This window comes from Camelina sativa, chromosome 4 (genome assembly GCF_000633955.1).
Source record: "Camelina sativa cultivar DH55 chromosome 4, Cs, whole genome shotgun sequence".
Classification (NCBI taxonomy): Eukaryota; Viridiplantae; Streptophyta; class Magnoliopsida; order Brassicales; family Brassicaceae; genus Camelina; species Camelina sativa.
In genome coordinates, this window is record NC_025688.1 from 23,635,240 (window position 1) to 23,657,093 (window position 21,854).

Genomic DNA, 21,854 nt, shown 5'->3' on the forward strand with positions numbered 1-21,854 from the left:
TTTTTTTTTTTTTTTTTTTTTTTTTACGATATTGCAAACATTTTTTTTTAAAAGCTAAGATTGATGTATGATTGTATAAAAATCCGACTATTTGAAATCAATCATAAGTCATAAATATGACCAAGGCTCGTGATTATTTTCCATAGAAAAGATACGGTAAGAAAAAAAAAAACTTAACTAACATTTTTGATGTTTTTTTTTTAACAAACAACTTTTTTTAAAAAAAGAAAGAAAAAAAAAAACTATAAACCTCTTTATTAATCTAATTTTAATCCATAGATATTAGATAACTACAGATAATAGTCTTTTTTTTATGGAATCAATAAAAAGTTATAAGGTTTGAATGGTAACTGCGGTCAGAGCGGCCAAATCTGTATGCGGTCTGGACCGCTTTATTTTTGGAGCGGACTATAAATCGCTGCGAACTAATTTTATTTGTATGAAAATGGTGCGCAGTTGGTCCGCAACGGTCTTGTCTCTGCTTTATTTGGACCGCACCACTGCAGACTACATTTGTTAAATGGTAAATAAAAAGCGGTTCAGTGCGCAGACGAATTTGTCCGCTCCAACCACTGCAACCATTCACACCTATAATATAAATAAATAAATAAAAGCTATAGCGAGGAGCATCAAACTAGTGCTCACTGCTCTCTATACTAAACGATTTATGGGTTATGGCATTACGAACTTTACAAAAATAGCATACCAAGATCTAGCAAAACAATTAATACACTATTAGAGTGTTGAGCTAGGTCAATCGCCAAACCATAAAAATATATATAATCGTACGTGTAGGATTGTGTAACCATATTGATATTACCCAAATACGTTGGAAAATAAAATAAAATATGATTGGAGAAAGGCAATATAAGTATCATTTTAACGTTAGGATAGAGGTTCCACCACACTCTCGGCTATCCTCTCCAGTCAAGTTTTCACTGGATTGGACGTTTCATTTGTAGAGTTCTTGTCGCATCCCGTATAAAGTTAAAGGAACTTTAAAACATGACTCACTAGTGGACCAGACAAACAAACAAACAAAAAAAAAATCTTGTAACTACTATCATACAAATCTAACAAAAAAATTACTTTAGCTTGAATAAAGTAACTATCAAATCTTTCTAACCAGCTATTTCCCTGTAAATCTTATCTTTCTAACCAGCTATTTCCGTGTAAAAAGATTTACAGCATCATTTGGTTCACTGACTTAGAACCGAGTCTTTGATTGATCAACCACTTTACATTCCCATAATAATTCGGTAATGTATAATCAAATTAAATATCATATGTGAAGTTTCAATTCAACGAAATATTAACCAATATTAAACGTGTGAATTTGTATCAGAACTTGGTAAGTTGCAAAACTAAAGATGGCATAGAAACAAGAAACAAAAAAGCCATGTCAGTGATTGGAACCGTTTGATCCACAAGAATATCCAAAGAGAGGCTAATCGAACCCATGTGGTGGTTTGTTCTCCTCCAGGAACAAGACAACCTTACTTCATTGTTTCCCATATGTCCTCTTATGCTACGCCAATCAATAAATCCATATATGTAATTCGTCCTAGCCAAAATATCTCACTTTGACGATATCAAATCACATAATTTATGTTACTGGATCGATTAATTTTTTTTCTTCCAACCGACTACTTTCTGATCAAAGCACATTATCAAACAAATATACAAACACTGTTTTTTTTGTTACTTTATCCCTAGTAATATTACTGAAATAAAAACACGTACGCCTATAAGTATTGGTTACCAAAAATAAATTGTACTTCAGTCTGGCAGTGGCGGGTTATGCCTTATGATTAGTCACAGTATCATATATAAACCGTATGGATGTCACTGCGAAGATTAGCTCCCATAACATAGAGTGAAATTAGAAACTAGTTTTCAAAAGTTGCATAAATAGAAAATAAGAATACAAACTAAGAAATTATCATAAAACGTTATCTGCCTACAAGCCCTATAACAGACAGATCCATCCAACACAAAAAAAAGGTCCAAAAGACATTTATGTTTTTCTAATCTTTCACAGCTTTCCCTTATCTTTGCGAGCCTCTTCATCCATACGTCCAACGTTGTTGAATGTTTGACCAGTCATTTGATCCGACGCCTTGAGTGAAGTTGCCACCTTACCCGGCTTTGTATCTTCCACCTTGACTTCAACCACCGTCCTACCCGTCCCTCCATGCTCACGGGCAGCGCGTGTCTCCTCCACTATATCTGATGGCATTGTCAACTTGCTCTTTATGGCTTCCGTCACATTCCCTAATGCTCCAAATATTGTCCCCTTCGCTTCATTTCCCCTATATATGATTTAATCATCACATCAAAACAAAACGTTTTAGCCGTTACCTTCAAATCTCAAAAACATGAAAAGATATCACGAACATATATATCATTTTTTTTTTTACCTTACGGCAGCAGAATCTTTGGTCTCTTGGGCTATTTCAGCTGCTGACTCAGTACTCTCCCTAGTCTTTTGAGAGGCCTCGTGGGCTTTAGCTCCAGCTTCATTTTTGAGTTCTTTACCTTCCAATCTCATCTCTTCCATCTTTTGTCTCGTTGCTTCTCCAGCTTTCTCCATGTTTTCCTATGTCATCAAACAATATTACATTACATCAACCATTCGACATGTACATATCACATATACTCCACATTCCACATGAAAATAACGTTCCAAGAGACTACCTTTGCAATGTCTTTCGTCTCCACAGCTGTTTCTTTAGCCTCTTCTGTCTTCCCCGACAAGAAACCCATAGCTCTCTTAGCCGTATCAACCGCACTATCCTTGAACTCCGCAAGCTTACTCACCCCAACATCTTTTCCCTCCGTCGCCTTCTCCACTGTGTAGTCCTTATACTCTCCAGTCTTCTCTGCCGTCTTATCCTTTGCTTCAATTGCCTTCTCCGCGGTGTAATCCTTAGCTTCCACGGCCTTTTCCACCGTGTAATCCTTATACTCACCTATCTTCTCCGCCGTCTTGTCCTTGGCTTCTTTAGCCTTATCCGCCGTATAATTAGCGGTCTCCTTTGCTTTCTCTGCTGTTTTGTCCTTTGCTTCTACAGCTTTATCCACTGTGTAGTCCTTGTATTCAGCCATCTTATTCGCCGTCATATTCTTTGCTTCCACCGCTTTATCAGCGGTATAATTAGCGGTCTCCTTCGCCTTCTCCGCGGTCTTATCTTTAGCTTCTGCCGCCTTATCAACTGTATAGTCTTTATATTCACCCATCTTCTCCGCGGTATAACCCGCAGTATCTCTTGCTTTCTCTACGGTTGCGTCCTTGGTTTCAGCAGCTTTCGCTGAGGCTATCTGAGCTCCTTCTTTCGTAGCCTCAGCCGCATCGTTGGTTTTTCCAACTACTGCGTCTCTCGCGTGCTCATACGTTCCTTGCACAGCCCTGAACACCGATCCTATCACCCCAGGCCTTTCTTGCTCTGGTGGATGCTCGGTTGTTCTCTCCGTCACCTTATACATCGTGACGTCGTCACCGCTATCTTTGTTGATGTCATGCAAGTCCTCAGCCGCTAGCCTCGCCGCAACCTCGGCTCTCTCCGCCTTTTGTTTGTCTGACGCCATTTGCTTCTCTCGCTCGGTTGCTTGTAAATTTAAGAATCTCTTTTCTAATTGTGGTATCAGTTGAGCTGCTTTTGTTTCTTCTTATAGTAAACTGTTTAGACATCCACGTGGTAGATAGGCGGACGCAACAGCTGCCACGTATCATTTACTTCGTTTTATCTCCTACGAATGTACTATGACACGTGGAGTTTTCATGCATGGATCTTGAATGTTGATGGAAATGACTTAGTAGTTAAGGCATAAGCATGTGTTCTCGACCACAACATTTCGATAATGTAGTGTGTAGAAAATACGGTTCGTGATTACTAAATTACAGAATTTGGTACGTAGTTAAATTTATACAGCGTGAGTTAATATATAACGTGTATAGTTTTTGTATTTTTATAGATAACAAATTTTAGTAATAAAAATAACGGAATAGTCTCTTCTGGTAAGAGAAATATTAAGCTTTTAAAAATCTCATCTTTAAACATGGAAGAAACAAATCATATATGATTAATGATATATCGGTCAACTATTGGAATTTTTGCGGATTTGCAAAGAGTACAAATCAGAAGGGGTTTTAGGTAAAAAATTTGAAAAATTTGCATTGACAAATTTCATTACAATTTTTTAACGGTATCTATCGATCTTATTCCAACCATCAAAATTACTGATGCAATAACTTGGAAATAAGCATTTGGTTTAGATAAACAAGGACACTCATCCGCTTAGATTGGATTTGATTTCAAAAGTTTCTCTATTTTTCAATACTTGATCCAAGTTAGCACATGTAATGTATTGATCATAACCGAATATTTCACCTTTTCTTTTTGCTGTTAAACATCTTAATTAATTAACTTTTTTTCTGCCAACAAAGTTCTCACGTTAATCATGCATGTTGTCACATAGAATAGTTTATATTTAAAATTAGGTATACATCAATCGTTTATTAGTATTATTTATCCGAGACGCGCATTTGATCCCAATCATCCAAATCGGTCACGTTTCCCACATGATTTGTCGTTAATACACAATCACATGAGGACTGACTCCTTTTACGAATATTTGGGTCCTACTTTTATGAAGATCGTAGAGTATCTTGTAAGATCAAGTCAAATCATATATAGTTTATCAGTTCAAGTTTATGATCCAGATTTTGATTTCTAGGTTTCGATTTGATTAACCATAACAACCGGACCTCCTAGGCTAGCAGACATGCATAACATAACATGTAGATGTAGGTACGTGTGAGTGTGAGTACACACGTGTGTCGTCGTGTAAGTGGAGAATCCGATGCCCAAACGAGTAAGCAAGCAAAAGCAATGGTCAAAAAGCAACAGATGTCAATTAACTTTCTTATTTAAAACTCAATTAGAAAAAAAGCTCACACCAAGGAAACGAATATTCTTACAAGACATGTTTCCTCCAACAATAAAAGAGGAGTATAAAACTATATACTTTTGTAAAGATTATGATTCGCATAAACCATTTAAATTTGATCCAATCCTCACAAAGATTCATCAATCAATTCTGTAATCTGTGTTTGGATCATATAAACCGAAAAGAAAAACTTTGGAGTTGAAAGAAAGAGAGGAGGAGACTAATGGATGGTTCAGGTCCAAGAGAAGGAGGAGGAGCTCTGAGAGTTTGTGTTGCTGTTGTAATATCAGCAACTGGTTTGATTTTGGCAAAGTTTGTGTACAGGAAAGAAGATAATGAGGTAACTTCATCTCCAAGCAATCCAGAGTTCTCTTCATCACCTGGCGGAAGAAACGACGAAGAAGAAGAAGAAGAAGAGACAGAGAGCCTTGATCACGATAAGCAAGCGATCCTCAGTTTAAAATCCAGATTCGAGGAGCTTCAGAGTAAAGAATACGAAATGGAATTACGTTTCGAACAGTATTGTAATTTGAAAGATCAAGAAGTCATGCTTATGGAGCATAAAAGCATGTTGAGTCTTGAGAAATCTCAATTAAATTTCTTCCGTAAAGAAGTTTTGGCGATGGAGGACGAACACAAGAGGAGACAAGATTTGGTTACTATTTACCTCAAACTTGTGGGAGAAATCCAAGAGTTGAGATCAGATAAAGGGTTGCTTGAGGGGAAAGCAAAGAAGCTCAGGAGATGATCTAAGCAGTTATACCGTGTCGTAAACGAGAAAAGCAGGAGGTTTATTGGCGTGGAGAAAGAGTTTTTAAAATGTGTTGATGAATTAGAAACGAAGAATAACGTTATGAAGGAACTGGAAGATGAAGTTAAAAACCTAAAAGCCAACATTATTGTGTTGCAAGAGGAAAAGGAAGAGGTTTCCAGGCAATTTTCAAGTTCCGAAGAATCAGAGGAAACAGAGGTAAGTAATTATTATTGTGATCGAAATAAAAATATTCTATTCATTTTTTGTTTATCTGCATGTTCTTGCTTTTGTGAAGATGGTGAGTGTAGAACGTTATAGAAGGGTATTAGATGAGTATGAGGAATTGAAAAAGGATTATGCGAATGGTGTGAAGGAAGTGATTAACCTGAGATGGAGATATGCTTTTTTAAGGCACGACGTGATAAGAAATGGATCCAATTATGAAGAAATTGCGTTTTCTCCACATCGAAATTTGCAAGAGTTAATGGAAGATCAAGCGGAAGACGTTCAGACACTAACAGCAGTAGATGATCATCATGAAGAGGATCACAATCAGCATCATCATCATGACGCTTCGAGGAGGAAGAGGCTGATGAAGAAGCTGAAGAAATGGGTTGAAGGAAACGAGAAGGGAAAATCAAAAGCAGAGGAAAAATGTTTCGGAAGACATTCTTTGGCAGTGGAATTTGAGGAAGAAGTCATATTTCATTCAACATCATGTTCTAGTGTGTAGTGGCCTTGATTTGCAGGTGATGTATGATAAACGTTTCACCTTTTCTAAACTATTACCGTAGTAATTAAAATCATTTAAGCAAATGTATTTCACACAAGAAAATAAAGGCAAAGTAGAATAGCAATCCAAGAACTTAACCCAAAAAAATAAACAAACAAACAAAAGAATCCTACGAGAGTTTGTGTAGCAGCAACCAAGGTAAACTAGGTTTTTTTCCATTTTCCCTTCAATTAATCGAAAGGCCAGAAACGCCAGTCGCCAAGTAATCAGAACGAAGGGTGTTTGGACTTGTCAGATTTGTCTTGGATGACTTCAGCACTTCAACCGCTTCATGGACTTTACCAGCTAAGTCTTCTGGTGACTTCAACAAAATAAGCAACTCCGGCTTGTCCATTTCCAAGAGCATCCCTGTAATTTTCTTAGCAAGTTGGGGCTGCACAAGAATGATAAGCACGGTCACTGAGTATAGTGTTAAATCAATACTTGCCCTACTAAAAATCGAATGTAGATATTACATCATGATAAAATTCAAGCACACCAACCTTGATTTTCTCCACATGAGGGTAGAGCTTCTCTCCGATCATTTGCTTTTCCCTCCCAATTGTATCAGCCTGTCTTTGTTGGTTCAACTTCTTCATATCTTTCCCACGACCATAGGATCTGTTACGCTCCATCTGTTTTACAAAACTTAATTTAAACCATCTTTCACAAGGTATAAGAAAACCAAATAGTATTTGACAAATACCTGCTCGTTCGAGGTATCTCTTGACAAAGGAAGCATTTGAGTAGACTGATACACATGGGGCACATACGAAACAGCATTGCTATCCAACTGTTCGTTTCTGTTCTGCTTATTATTTCTTGGCGCATTAGCAACCTACCACAGATGTTAGTGTTATAACATTATCATAGTGACTTTTCTTTCAACAAATACTAAGGATATTGATAAATACCACTGGAGGATATGTGACTACTTGAAAGTTAGGGTATGCTGAATTGATCAGATTTGGGGCGTATGATGGATAGACCATCCCCGGATGAGTGTTTGTGTAGTAGACTGAAGGGTATGTCCCTGGTATGACAGAAGGTGAAGAAGTGCTTCCTCCTGCTGCCGACACACTTTTCCCAAATTGAACCTGTAATTGCATCTGCCTATCTTCCTTCTTTTGAGCAATAGCCACATAAAGTGGTTTCCCATGAAACATTTGCCCTGTGGCGCAAGTAAATAATCAGATGATAAGATGTGCTAAGAACTATGCCATTTATCCATTATGTACCAATACATCATGATCATGAGGCTTACCATGAAAAGTTTTCACAGCATCAATGGCTTCTTCAGGTGCTGAGAAGCACACAAATCCAAACCCCTTGCTATTTCCTTTCTCATCACACATTAGCTTTGCAGAAGTGATTGTGCCACATTGACTAAAGTGTTTTCTCAGCTCCTCCTCAGTAACATCAACATTGATGTTTTTTACGTATATGTTTGACACCTTCATTTCAGAATTTACAACAGCCATAAATAAGATTAATATCATAACAGACTAGCAAATGCCTTTATCTATGGTAATACCTTAGCAGTCGTCTTCTGTTCTTTTCGTTTCTCTTCAAACTGTTCCTTAAGCAGTTGCTCCCGTTCTGACTTCTTCTGTGCCCTTCCTACATACAATTTCTTTGAACCTATCAAAAAGAAACGAAGGGTTAAATAACTTGACAAGACCTACGACGTTTTCATCATCTCAGAAAAGAAACAACTCCGTCAGACCATATTGTGTTCCATTCATTGTTTCTGCTGCGCATCTTGCATCCTCTGGGTTTTCGAAGTTGACAAATGCATATCCTTTACATAACCCTTTTTCGTCCTTCGCAATTGCTAGGCTGACAATTTTACCAAACTCTGAGAACTTTTCCCTTAAAGAGACCTCACTGACATTTGAATCTAGATTCTTCATGTACAAATTTGTGTACTTCTCCTCAGGTTTGCCTCGTTCTGTCTTTCTCATAAATTTGCCAACATAGCTGCATATATAATTTCCAGAAGTCAGATTCAGAAACCATTGATAAAACATAATGGTAGAAGTCAGATCTCTCATTCTAACTTTCAAAGCAAAAACGAAAGACACAAATCCGAGAACCACTACGTAGGAAGGTCTTACATCTCCTTGTCAGCAACAATGGTCCCGTTCAACTTCTCAATAGCAGCATGCGCAGCATCTTCTTGCTCAAATTGAACAAAACCATAGCCCCGACTCTTTCCATCTTCAAATGTAGCAATCTTACAGGATACAATGTCCCCAAATGTCTTGAACATACCTTGCAACCCCGCATTGTTGACTGATTCAGGCAAATTCTGAAAGAAAAAAAAAAGATGACAACGTTATCACCATCAAACACACAGGACACCAACACATTTTAATCAAACATTGACAGAATCATCCCTATCTTTTAATGGTTTGATTTACTACCTTAACGAAGACATTTCCAACCCCATTTTTCCGAGCATCAGATTCTCGAACTGACCACATGACTCGAATCATTTTTCCATTCAACATACTGTGATTCTTTTTCTCGATGGCATGGTAAGCTGCACAAATGAAGTAAACGAATCCTATCAAACAATGTCTTCTTATTCAAGCATTTCAGACACACGAAGATGCATTTGAGAACTAGTTCTCAACTATGCTCAACCAAGCAAAACTTATTCCGGTGAGGCGTTACCAAAGGAAATGTCACTGATAAACGAAAAGGTCAGATATCAAAAGCGTGAAAAATTTAAACCAAAATAACACAGGCTAAGAACAAGCTCCGTTTCCAGATCATAAATCCATGGAGATTTATGAAGATTGGAGAAGACATCAACATTTTCCCGAGAAAATCGGCTAAAATAAACACAGATTCATCAGCGATTATGAATCAAAGTGCGCAAAAACAACGATAAATATGCGAAACATGCTACAACGAAACGCCTCGCCGGAAACCTAAAAATCATGAAACAAAAATCCCAAACGAAATCGAAGAGATGGAAGAACAGTACCATCCTGACGCGAGAGAAAGTTAGCGTAACCATAACAGAGCGAACGACCAGTAGAGGCGTCTTTACAGAGACGAACAGAGGACAAACTCTTGAACTCGGCGAACGCGTTGTAGAGTGTACCTTCGGTGACGCTAGGGTGTAAGTCTCCGACGTATAACGACGCCGGCACCGTAGAACTCGATCCCGAAAAAGCATTCGCCGCGGCGGGAAAAGGAGCGTGAACAGTCGCCATTTTTTGCCCTGATTCCTCCAAGGAAACACAAATGCACTAAACGACGAAAGAGAGAAAGAGAGAAAGAGAGAGAGTGAGAAAGAAAGAAAGAAGATGGCAAGATTAAAACGAGGCCGTTACGCTTACTCACTCCTCTCTCCTGAGCTTTTTATATTCCGTTTCAGTAGCGTTTTGTTCTAACTAGTGCCGTTTCGTCTCGCTCGTGCCGTTTCGTTAATAGACTATTAATTAACGTTTAATTATACCCCAACACTTAACACTGAATTTTTCTTCAATATTTATTTATAGTATTAGCCATAAGTAGTAACCATATTTTCTTAACAAGAATGACTTGTCTACAATTAATAAAAAGTCACTAATTGGTGAAAAGAATCAAAGAAACTCAACAAAATCAGACTACACTAACTCTAACACAAAACACACACACAAAAACTCTATAATAAATTTACGTCAAGGAGAAGAAAATACAAAGAAGTAGAGTCAATAACATGCTAAACAAGAATCTTAAGAGTATGTTCCTCGTTGAGATGGTCAAGCATGGCTGCCCTGAGTTTACGATATCCTTTCCTGAAGTTACCGATACATTCACAGACATCGAACCTGTCAAAACAAAACACAAGTTCTCTAAGTTCAGATGAAGATAACCGAGGACTATGATTATGACTATGTGAATAGATATACTTACAATCATAGTTTGTCCATCCGATCCGTTGCCGAGCAAGATCATACACAAAGACTTTATCTTTAAGTACAAGATCTGCAAAATATAAAACAGTACAGATATAATATAACCACTGTTGAAACAAGAAGATGCGGTAGTCGTTAGTTTTTTTAAAGCTTAGTCAGTGTCTGACCTCCTAAAATGGTTTGTTCTTCCGGAGCTATCTTAAAACCAATGCACCACATGGACGCACCATCCTGTTAGATAGATAGGAGAGACCAAGTCAGAAGAAGTTATGTAAAAAAGCAGACTATTTTAGTTTTACTACTTTTATGTATGTATATATATATAACAAATAGAAGAGCTTACATAGAAACCGTAATGAAATAAGTACTCCTGAGGTCTTAACATCATTGATGCACCACCAGCAAAGTTGAAACTAACCGGAGGAAACACGTCACTTATGCTGCACAAACACAGAGAACCAAAACAACTCTCCTCTTAACATTGATCTAGAGAGAAAAGAATTTGAACATTGCATTTGCAGTTATAGATGAGGAGACATACCTAGTCGAGACCAAATAGCACTGCTCTCCATTAGAAATGATCGGTGTTACCAGCTGTGACACGCTGTTTGATATCTGCAGTTACAAAACAAAAACATCATGATGTGAAAGTCACAGTCTCATGCAGAACACTTAAAATATACACAAACTTACTGCATTTATAAAGGGATCATAAGCCTCTTTCACCAAATATGTCAGAGTGGTTCCTGTGTCAACAATGGTTCCACGGGTATTTGATGCTTCAAACACGGCTGCATCAATGGGCAGCATCTGTCCATTGACGCCAATGCTCAGCATGTTTAAGTTATAGTGAGGCCTGTATTACATAATCAAAAGATGAGACAGATTCTTATACAGTAACACATGCCACTCAACAACAGTTTCAGAACCATTTGTTAGGATTCACATCAGTACACTTCTTTATTCAGTATTTTAATTCACCAAAGAACTACACATCATCGAAAGACTTGATTAATAACCTGTTAGCTCTCTAGAAAACCAACTCAACGAATGTTGCTGAGCTGAAGACATAGCTACAATCCACTACAAAGTACAAACCACCTATGCTACATATAAAGCTCATGCACTAGACTAACACAAATACACAATTAGAGACACAATCCAAGACTGAAAAAGTATAAGAGGTTAGTGAGCTTACTGTGACGGGACAAGAGGACTGTAAACGATTCCTGGGACCAATATCTCGCCAAGGACAAAGACACCACCTCCACTACCATCTCCTTTCAAGCAATGAGAAAACACTGGCGGTGTAATCCCTCGTGAAGACAGCTGAGAAACAACTGACAATTTGCCCTTACCAAAACCAAATATTCCATCCACTGCTTTGTCTGACTTTGTCAAGTCCCCAGATTGGTAGGTACTACAGCTGTTGCAAATACAAGAAAATCACTTAGAAAGCTTAAGACCTTTAATCTGCCATACACTTTCATGCAAACACAAGGGCTGGCTAATGTTAGATAGTTAAAGCTCTCACCCGAAAACAATGGGAGCAGATGAATTCGCGACCAAAGACTCTCCCAAAATCGCATCAAAATAGAACGTGTCAGTCATGTAGAAACCTGAAGTCCCACTTCCATCGCCATAGCGAAAGGAGTAACCACACTGGTTATTCTCAGAACACTGTGCAGCTGTTGTCTGAAAGACTGAAGAACAAATCGGATCTGAACAAGTAACAGAGCCAGCAGTCAAGGAACCAGGAGCATCAAAGAAATGGAGGTCGATCTGAAAATGTATTTCGAAAAAAAGAGAAAGGATAAGCCTTTTACACTTCTCTGATGCTAATCTCACTTGTAAGTAAAAACTAAGACAAAGCTACACTTACTCCAAGTCCACTAGAGTGAGGGCAATTACTGCAAGTACTACAAGTAACCCACAAGATGTCACTTCCAGTATCAATCTGAACATTGAACTCTGTGGGTGGAGAACCTAATTTGACCTTTGTGAAATAAAGCCTACCAAGAAAAAAAAACACAGATACACATATCACATAAAAGAAAGATCTGTCCACTGTCCACACACACACAAAAAAAAGAAAAGAGCTGATAAAACCCATTAGAACTCCAATAACATAGTGTGCAAATGTGACATACATAGTCGTCTTGGAGCTGCAACAAAGAAAAAAGAAAAGGAGACCACAACTTAATAAGATCTTCTCCGTAATTATAGCATTTCAAACTCTACCTTTTTTCTTCTTCTTCTTTCAATTCAAAACCTTCTAAAGCACACAGGGTAAGATAAAGGCAAAGGGCTAAAGGAACATTAAAGTAAAAACATAATAAAAAAAATAAAAAATTGAAAACCCTAAATCTTTCAATTTCATCATAGAAAACGATCAATCTAAAGACCGATGATGACATAAAAGGCAAGACATTTTCTGAGTTCTGGTTTGGGTAGAACAAGAAATTAGAAAAAAAAAAAAAAAAGAACAATCCAAAAGATGAAGAAAATTATACCCGACGAGGTAAGGATCGGAAGAGCCTTGAACTGGGAAGTCCACAACGCCGCCAACGGAGCTCTGGCGACCTCCTCCGCCGAGCAAGATTCGCGCGTGCCTGACACGATCACGCGCTCTGAGCTCACTCAGCTCAACTTGCTCGTCTAGAGGAAAAGCCCTTTCTAAAGGTAGAATCTTTACCGTACCAGCAGCGTATTTAGCCAACGTGGAAGGTAACGGCGGTGTAGCGAATCCAGTCACGGCCAAAGCCAAAACCACCGCCACCACCGCGAAAAGCAACATCAGGGGACGAAAGATACGCATTTAAGTAGCTTGTTGAGATTGTATTCCCGATAAAGATACACACAAGTTTACAAAGAGCGACACCAGTGCTCGATTCTTCGCATCGAGCGAGCGAGAGAGACAGGAAAACAAAAAGAACTGTCAGAGAAGAAAGAGAAAGAGAGAGACGTTCTGAAATTGTTTTAGCGGAGATAGTGGAGAGCTTTAAGGAAAGATATATATTGATTTTGGTTTAGTTTGGTTTTGGTTCGATTTTATAAATTAACGATTGGTATATCGTTTCTTCTCTTTTACTTGATTATGATAATTAGTAAATTGTGCATATAAACCGGGGAATTTATCTTAAATAACGGATGTTGGTTTAAAGGTATTAAAAATTTGGAGCAACCAAATTGTTAATTTAGGCTATTATTTATTACGAGAAAAAATAAGTTTTCTTATACGCAAATCTTTAGATACGACTACGAGCACCTTATTAGAATAATCACGTTACAAAATCGAAGCATAAATGTAAGAAGATGAACTATTTATATTGGTTGCTTGTCGAGTGAGAGCTAGTGTTCTGATTTTAGAGAAACAGAAACTTAGCCAAAAAGAAAGAAGAACAAATGTTATAATTTCACAACGACATGAGATGATGAATTAGTTAGATACTTAGTTTACTTTATTATTAAACATTGACTTGTGGGTGAGTCGCGCTTAGTCGTCGTGATCCAAAAGGGCACGTCAAAGAAGGAGTCAAGGAGGAGGCGTTTGGGTAAATTGTGGTGTGAGTTTCCTAAACAAATACAAAAGTTTGGACACATTCCCACGTCACCCTCCCAACATAGTTTTGTGTATATTTTATTGTATTCTGTCAGAATTATCCTGTATTTTAAACATACTTAGTTCTAGTAATCTACTGAAAATGTTTCTAAAGTTGTAGTTTAAGCTCTTCTATGTCATAACACATATTCTCTCTCTCGATGTTTCACACCCCTGCCGAGGAAGAAACAATAATAATAATTATAAAAAGATTTGAAGACTCGGATTTAGAGAGCATACTTAGTTCTAGTAATCCAATGATACACCGATCTCGTATATAGATATTATACTTTGAACCATTTTTGTTTACTTACACTAATACACATAAAACACCAAAACATTAATTATTTTTTTGTTTCAACCGATAGATGATGAAGTTTTAGCAGCGAGATGAGTCAAAGCCCGTTGATGAAACTTGCTTCTTAACTTCTTGTATTTCTGCACAAATGCGGCTGTGTCAATATCCTTCTCCATAAACTTATGTTGCAGCTCCTCGGATTCTTCATCGACCTTGTTCATGGCATCTGCATTAAAACAAACCGGGCTTGTGTTTTAGAAAACCAATGTGAATAATTTTGGTTACACATGTAGGCTTGTAGCAACTAAATTTCTTTTACCTTGAAGCCTATGAAGAAGAGAACCGGGAGAGTAGAATTTAAGGATCTCTTCTCTTTGATTCTCAAGCTCATTAAGCTTCTCTTGCGCAGTTGCAAGCTCAGATGTACGGATTATTCTGCACTGTTGAAAATGGTTTTATAGATGGTGAGAACTTGAGAAGGTTTCATATATATGTACTCACTATATTACACACTCAAATATCAACAATATACTTACTTGGTTTCTCAGCTCCACTATCTGTGGTTCCTTCCCCAAGTTTTCTCCTGTTATATTAGCATGAATGTTTTAGATCTCGCGATATGAATAGGATTTTCATCGTTAAAATATAAGTCATGATACAAGAACTCACTAGCTAGATGTAACGTTTCTTTGCGAAGCTCTTCTCTGATCTAATGAACATATAAAGCAAAAGCACAATTAAGACTGAATCATCTCAAAAACGTAAATAGTGAAGAAGCTTCGTTTCTCTAAGACAATAAATATATGATTATTTTGTAACTTCCATGTTACCGATCGACTTACATTGTTTTGAATAGCGACCTGGTCAAGAGAGTACAGAAACTGTTGATATGCATTCTTGTCAGACAGAAGGTTCTTCAGTTCATCCACACTATAGCAAAAAAACATTTAAAGAAGATCAGATATGAGTAGTAAAAATAAGCATACAAGATAATATTTAGTATATGTAAATTATCAACACAATGCAAAATCACAGAGACATTCTTGAGCAACAAAACTATCATATCCACCGATCCCTAAACTCTTCCAAGCCTAAAAGGCCATAAATTCATATTAAAGAATACAAAAAAACATGTGTGACACAAGACAAATGTTAACACATTATGCACAAAAGAGGCAAATTAATTGAAAGCCAACCTTCTGTCTTTTAAAATCGAAATAATGCCGGCGGCTTCACCTGGTGAAACATGTGGTGGAACCTGCCCTGATGTTTGAGACCGGGATGAGCTAGGCCCAGTGACCAAAGACGGTGAATACCACGGCGGTTGTGGAGATGTTTCTGAAGAAGGATGAGACTGCCCTTGTTGTTGTTCTTTTGATCCCCTGAATACAAAACAACAAAAATACAAAAACAAATCTAAAACACACACACCCTGAAATTGTTCCAATACTCAAATATACTAAAATTGCAAAAACTTGAAAAAACCCAGCACAACTACCACATATTTTCTTTCTCTTAGATACCCAAATCTAGTAATCTGTAGAGTAACCATCTCATAAAATTACTGTAAAGGAGACCAACACACAAATCCCAAAACGACCATCAAAAATTACTAATCTGAGCTGATGTAAAAGAGAGTAAAAGAACGCATATGTAGGTAGAGTGAAACAGATCATGGTTGAATGACATATTACCAGAAATTGAACATGATTCTTAAGAGTCGACCGATCCAGCCGAAGGGGTTTTGTTTCCGAAACAATTTTACCAAATCCGAAATCGATTAAACTTTACAGCAGATGTTCATGATGAAATGATCAAGGTAGGAGTCGGCAGCTGCACAGAATCGTAATTTTCTATTGTCATCATAACTATGATGGGCCTGTATTCTTGGCCCATGAAAGATTTTTCGCTCACTTGTATTTTTTTTTTTTTCTCGACGTGGAGTAATTAAGAGTAACAAATACGCATTTTTTTTTAACAAATGTAACAAAATTTTACCGTAATTTATTTTAGCTTATGTAAAATCATCGGAACAGTACAATTTTAGTATTTCTAGTAGTAATTTTTTTTTTTTTTTAATTTTACATACGTCTTTGCTTGGACTTTATGAGTAAAATTATCTATTAATGTTGTTAATTTTGACATATACTATTTGTTTGTTTTTCGAATTTGTGTTTTCTTTATACATACATCGATATCTTTCTAGTTTTGAAAAATTACATGTGTATCAAAGTGGACTTTTAGGGTGTTTTCTCAACGCTAAACATTTTGATTACTTCTACCTGGAAGGTCTACTAAATTCGATTCGCAAAAGACAATCAATAGAATCAATCCGTTTGAAACCAAAGGAACTTTTTTTTTGTCTACGAACAACACAATTGACTTTATTATTCTTTCCCAAACCAGTAGAATTTGGCAATGGGAGATAAGTGACATTTTTTTGTATCTTATAATTCGACTTGATTGACTTCTTTATATACCAAAATCAAATAATGTAAGATCAAGTAGTTATATATGATCATCGGATAAACCCTATATAAAACATGTAGAAGTTAGAGCTACTTTAGATGACAGTAGCTTGTGTAACAGATAACACAAATTAAAATGACTACCTGTACGCTAATGATAAATACAGTTAATCTAATTTCATGATTTATTTTTCAATTTTTTTTTTAACAACACTCTACTTTCATGAATAACTAGTAAAAAACTTGAAAAGTCCCAAGGCTTGTCCGGTTTAATTACAAAATGTTAGCCCAATATTCACGTTATTTCATTTCGTCACAATAAAATGTACGTGTTTTCTTTTAGACGTTATCATTTTTTGTTGAAATAATTTACGATACCTTTTTGTATGGGTGGGAAAACAGAAAAAAAAAAATTATGTTATTTTATTTCTATGGACAAGCACATACTGTGAATCGTTTAAATTATATCTTTCAATTAGTTCAGAACTTCAGATCTCCTGATCACCACATGATGTAACAACTGTACTCAGAGATTGTTCTGGCTGGAGGAGGTGTCGTTTTCTTATATCTTTTAATTCTTACGTGTAACTTACAAGTAGTGCGAACAAAATATGATATCTTCAAACGTTGTTAATAAATATAAATATACAAAATATTGTTGGACAATAATAAAACAGAAAAACTTGTGGTTACTGGTTAGATTAGAGTTGAGCAATAATTTAAGGATAATGCATGCATTTTATTATGATGTCTCTCATTAAATACAAATGCGACTTACTATAATGAAACATATACCAAAAAAAAACGTCAAGAGGAAATGAATGATTAGTTGATCTGGTTTTAATGGTCCGTGAAGAAGAGTTGACCATAAGTACATCTGAAGTACTGTTTCCGTTTACGGACATGGCCAGATCTTTAAAAGCTAGCCCCCCTTGAATCAGGAGACCTTGTCGGCTTTAAACGTTCAACTCTTTGACTATTCGAGCTCCATTATATTGCGTTTTGTTTTTAGTTTCTAGATACAAACAGCATGCCGGTCAGCAAACGGTTGGAGAGATTAACACCGCGTAGTTTTTATTTTATTTGGTGGGAACAGGCACCGCGTAAATCTATGATGACTAAGTCTCGTTTAACAGTTAACACAATTCCAATACTATCAATGAATGTTTCGGCATTTTCAATCTAGATATTCCATAATTAAAATATCAAAGCATATAGGCATAGTATATATGGTCCAAAAAATAGCCTTGAACATACATACAATTACAGCATTTGACAATTAACTAAATAAGTATAATGTAGTTATATGAGATCCATAAAATAATTTGCAATATTTCACTATATAGTATAAGTTAAATTTTCCGTTAAGGAACTTTCAGTATCTTTACGTGAAAATTATTAAAATTCGACAGCCAAGTATCAATTATCTAAGATCCCAGAAATAGTTGATAGCAAAGTTTAAGACATGAAATTGGTTAGTGTCGTGGCTTGTCACTTTTTAAAAATTGTTCGAGTAACGTTACGGTTGCAACCGGTCGTCAGCAATATGTCCCTAGCTCTTCTAAGTTTTATATTAATTGACTTTACATACAATAATTAAAAAAACTCTTACGATAATAACATTTGACTTCGGCAACTGTTATTAGATAGGACTTGGAAAGGTCCACGGATTCGTTTCCCCTCAATTGCAAGATGCTAAGTCACAATGTGCATTAGTTAAACTTAATTCTAGCTATGACTCTTTTAATTAACTTCACATTATAAAATTATACTAGTATACTAATTTATACATATGTACATGTAATAGCTTATCAATGTCTCATAGCCTTTTCACGATTGTAAAAGATGTAGCAATGACACTTGACATCTTTAAATTAAATAACTAATTCATGACGGCGAAACTAATGGCGAATGAACGATAGTTGAAAATTCATCGCTAAATATTACTATTGTTTAAGGTATTCAAGCACTATACATGTAATATATATGTTTCTTTTTTTTGGTAGGGATGTAATATGTTTCTTTGCCAATACATTTAACACTGTTTTAAGAAAATTTAATAGTTACAATATTTTATTTTGAACAATAATAGCTAGCTAAATTTTTAATGCGAAGGAGAATATACAAAAGAATATAAAGAAATAGAGAGCCTGACGTGGCCTACAAAACCAATGCAACGAATGGAGAAGAAAAAGACGAAATGCATGCAGATACTATATTAATATACAGAGTATTTTTCAATATAATTCTCCTGTTAATATATGAATTTTGTGTTTGACTTCGGGGTCTGGTCGTCCATACATATGTGCTACTTGTTTTGTCGCAAGTTTTAACTGTCTTCTATTTTTATTTATTCTTGCCAACTCACGTAACAGTTCCTACTAATTATGGACTCTCAAGGCCAACACTTATATATTGTGTAGGACTCACATCTTTATTTAATAACCAGTTGTCACTAGATTAAATTCGTATAAGATTTGATAATCAGCACCGATAATTAGCCCTAATATTCTCTCCAGACACTATTATCGAGGCGTCGCGACCACCATCTCTCTCTGATACTGGTAAGGATCCGGTTCGCCGGTGTTGGGTGCTCTCACTTCCTACGCTTCTCTGCTGCTTCCTGTTCTCCCTCGATTCCTCTTTTAATTCTTTTTCCCCCTTTTATTTTCCTCTTTTGAATCTTTTTCAATCCCCGACCAACATCCCAAATCCAGACGAAGAAGATCTGCCCCTGCACTCGTATCGAAGGATGTGGAGTCCGGCGAACCCCATCCTCAACTATTCTTGCCCATGCTTACCATCAAAGGCTTCAAAGTCCCTACATCTCCCAATTTCTCGATCCGGAGTGTGCTCCGTCTCTGAAGAACTCCTTTCAGCAACATCATCCGAACCTCCCCAGGATACGTCGGAGTGGTTGCTTGACGGAGAATCCCCCAGAGCTGCATTTTGCCCCCAATATTGGACTCCCATCTCACAGACTTGTCACCTCGAGAGCTTTGCAGACCCATGGCCAATACCACCAGAGGAGCAAACCTTTTTCTCCCCTCTGACAAACCACCGCGCGATACAACTCCCCTGGCCATCCGCAACCACTCTGCGGATAAGTTATGGACCCGAATTTGGTTTGATGGCATCCCAAATGGTCTTGCCAAATCCCCAAAGGACCAAGTTCTCTCTATCTAGCTCCCTGTTATCCTATAGACTGTTATTAGCTTGTTTGGCTATACTCGATGTTCGAAGAGTGCATCAGAGAATCCATTTAGCTAGTGTGTCTGTACAATGAGTATGTTAGAACTATGGCGATTGCTCAACTTACGACATTATATGTTGGCCCTCAAATCTGGAATTACCATGTATGTCTTAATTCCCAACATTCACACCCTTTCCTGAAGCGCATGCTATTTGTCTTTGTCCCCGTGTTTTGTCGAATGCAAACCCTGTGTGGAATCCTTGATCACCATTTCCATGGCAGAGAGGACTCATCTGGTTTGTTACGACATTACATTTATTTTGTGCACCTGCTATTAGCTTCTTCTATGGTAAACTCTCCTGCTCCCATTGCCCTGCAAAAAACCTCTCATTCGAAGCTCAGGTCTGATTTCTCTTCGCCAATGTTTTTCCGACTACAAACTTTGTGTGGAATTCTTGATCACCATTTTCATGGCAGAGAGGATCCACCTGTTATGTTACGGTTCTACATTTATGTTATGCGAATCTTGGTTTTAGCTTCAATCCTGAAATCTCATGCTTCTAAGTTCCTGAAGTTTTATGGCATACTAGACCTGAATTCAAATTGTCGAGGTTGTGGTTATGGTCAAAGAAGTTTCTCTACCAACAACCACCCCTCGATGATTCTAGCTGTTTACTTTAGGTACCACCTTGGTGAGCAAACATCCACCAGCACCTCCATCACCCTCCGGGTGTTTGACCCCCGAATCCCTACTTTGGCTCTACGTCTGTTAGTGCTCCTCACTTCAGTTACTTCCTTGGTTCTGATTCTGCTACCAACGGTACTGTGTCCTTTGACCGTGACCTACTTGTCATCTCTCGAGATCCTCGACAATGTCCAATCCTGCAACCATGATCCCACATGCCTACAATTGCTTCTTAGCGCTTGTGTCATAGCTTTCATGGAATCTTGCTTGATGTTTCCTTTATGTTTGTTTTTGCATATGGCTTTGGGGAAAACCCTTCATTGTAATCGTTTAAACTCTAGGATTTTATATCCATTTCTTTGTATGTTTTCTATATGAATGAATAGAATCATCATTTGTCAAAAAAAAAAAAAAAAAAAAATTGATAATCAGCATATCAACACGACTATTTACATTTATCTTCAGTTTCAGGCATAAAAATAAATAACCAGGCTAAATATATACCCAAAAAAATAAACACTATGCAAAACCTTAGATTTGAAAATTCAAATAATAGAAATTAAAGAACGACTTCACAGCAAAATCTGAAAATCAACTCTAGTACTTACGGACTTCCAAAGCATTACTGTGAGAGAATAGACTTTATAGCTTACATAGGGGTATGTTTTTGAGACTTACTTCAACGACTTTACAAAATCTATAATCCTTTTCCGACTCTATAAACCCATAATTGGATTTGGATTGAAGAATGGTGCATACTGAATAGTCATTAATTTGAATCGGTCAATTTTTATGAATATGTGAGTTTTCAGTTCTTGGAATGATGTGTTTAGAAAACTTTGAATCTATAGATCAATTTTTAAACTCAACATTAAAAACAAAGTTGAATTCAAGAAGTTAAAATCAAGGAGTATACCATCCGGCATCAGTAACAATGACAATAAATAAATTTTCATATTAATGAATTCGAATATTAAAAGTGGGATAATGATATGTTAACCTTGTTATATACTAATCTCGATCGGGGCAGATGCTGTATAACTTCTGGAAACTTTTTAGCTTAAGAAAAAAGATAAAATAAAATTAAAGAAGGGGTCACTTTATATGGCTTTATATTACGTCCAATAGTTTAAGTTAGCTAGCTAGCTACGTGCCCATACATGGATGTGACGTGGATATCGTAAAACCAACCAATGTACTTCACGATGTCGTTGTTTGA

At 36.8% G+C, this 21,854-nt stretch overlaps 4 protein-coding genes and 1 pseudogene across 7 annotated transcripts; 1 reads left to right on the plus strand and 4 right to left on the minus strand.

Moving 5' to 3' along the window:
- LOC104782083 (embryonic protein DC-8-like) lies at positions 1,863-3,645 on the minus strand. The gene is made up of 3 exons (XM_010506909.2): positions 2,698-3,645; positions 2,421-2,599; positions 1,863-2,312 (listed from the first exon to the last, which is right to left on the minus strand). The coding sequence occupies exons 1-3, from the start codon at positions 3,586-3,588 to the stop codon at positions 2,036-2,038; spliced, it is 1,347 nt and encodes a 448-aa protein (XP_010505211.1). The 5' UTR covers positions 3,589-3,645; the 3' UTR covers positions 1,863-2,035.
- On the plus strand, positions 5,019-6,520 carry LOC104782084 (annotated as a pseudogene).
- On the minus strand, positions 6,548-9,888 carry LOC104782085 (polyadenylate-binding protein 7-like). Of its 2 annotated transcripts, none has more exons than XM_010506910.2 (10): positions 9,472-9,888; positions 8,903-9,021; positions 8,594-8,787; positions 8,203-8,456; positions 8,011-8,117; positions 7,741-7,930; positions 7,391-7,647; positions 7,183-7,314; positions 6,980-7,111; positions 6,548-6,870 (listed from the first exon to the last, which is right to left on the minus strand). In XM_010506910.2, exons 1-10 carry the CDS (start codon positions 9,701-9,703, stop codon positions 6,664-6,666), a joined length of 1,824 nt encoding a protein of 607 aa, XP_010505212.1. In that variant the 5' UTR covers positions 9,704-9,888; the 3' UTR covers positions 6,548-6,663. The 2 variants fall into 2 exon arrangements, with proteins under 2 accessions (XP_010505212.1, XP_010505213.1); XM_010506911.2 differs by having other exon boundaries at positions 6,589-6,870; positions 7,412-7,647; positions 9,472-9,821.
- On the minus strand, positions 10,001-13,390 carry LOC104782086 (aspartic proteinase-like protein 2). Of its 2 annotated transcripts, XM_010506912.2 has the most exons (11): positions 12,904-13,390; positions 12,541-12,555; positions 12,273-12,402; positions 11,925-12,172; positions 11,589-11,816; positions 11,084-11,246; positions 10,932-11,005; positions 10,734-10,830; positions 10,558-10,621; positions 10,389-10,460; positions 10,001-10,303 (listed from the first exon to the last, which is right to left on the minus strand). In XM_010506912.2, the coding sequence occupies exons 1-11, from the start codon at positions 13,206-13,208 to the stop codon at positions 10,149-10,151; spliced, it is 1,551 nt and encodes a 516-aa protein (XP_010505214.1). In that variant the 5' UTR covers positions 13,209-13,390; the 3' UTR covers positions 10,001-10,148. The 2 variants fall into 2 exon arrangements, with proteins under 2 accessions (XP_010505214.1, XP_010505215.1); XM_010506913.2 differs by lacking the exon at positions 12,541-12,555.
- On the minus strand, positions 14,190-16,122 carry LOC104782088 (vacuolar protein-sorting-associated protein 37 homolog 2-like). 2 transcript variants are annotated; one of them, XR_002037774.1, is made up of 7 exons: positions 15,984-16,122; positions 15,486-15,671; positions 15,132-15,219; positions 14,959-14,998; positions 14,826-14,872; positions 14,609-14,724; positions 14,190-14,515 (listed from the first exon to the last, which is right to left on the minus strand). XR_002037774.1 is itself a non-coding variant. In XM_010506914.2 (7 exons), the coding sequence occupies exons 1-7, from the start codon at positions 15,995-15,997 to the stop codon at positions 14,349-14,351; spliced, it is 663 nt and encodes a 220-aa protein (XP_010505216.1). In that variant the 5' UTR covers positions 15,998-16,122; the 3' UTR covers positions 14,190-14,348. The 2 variants fall into 2 exon arrangements, 1 of the variants encoding a protein (XP_010505216.1); XM_010506914.2 differs by having other exon boundaries at positions 14,609-14,729.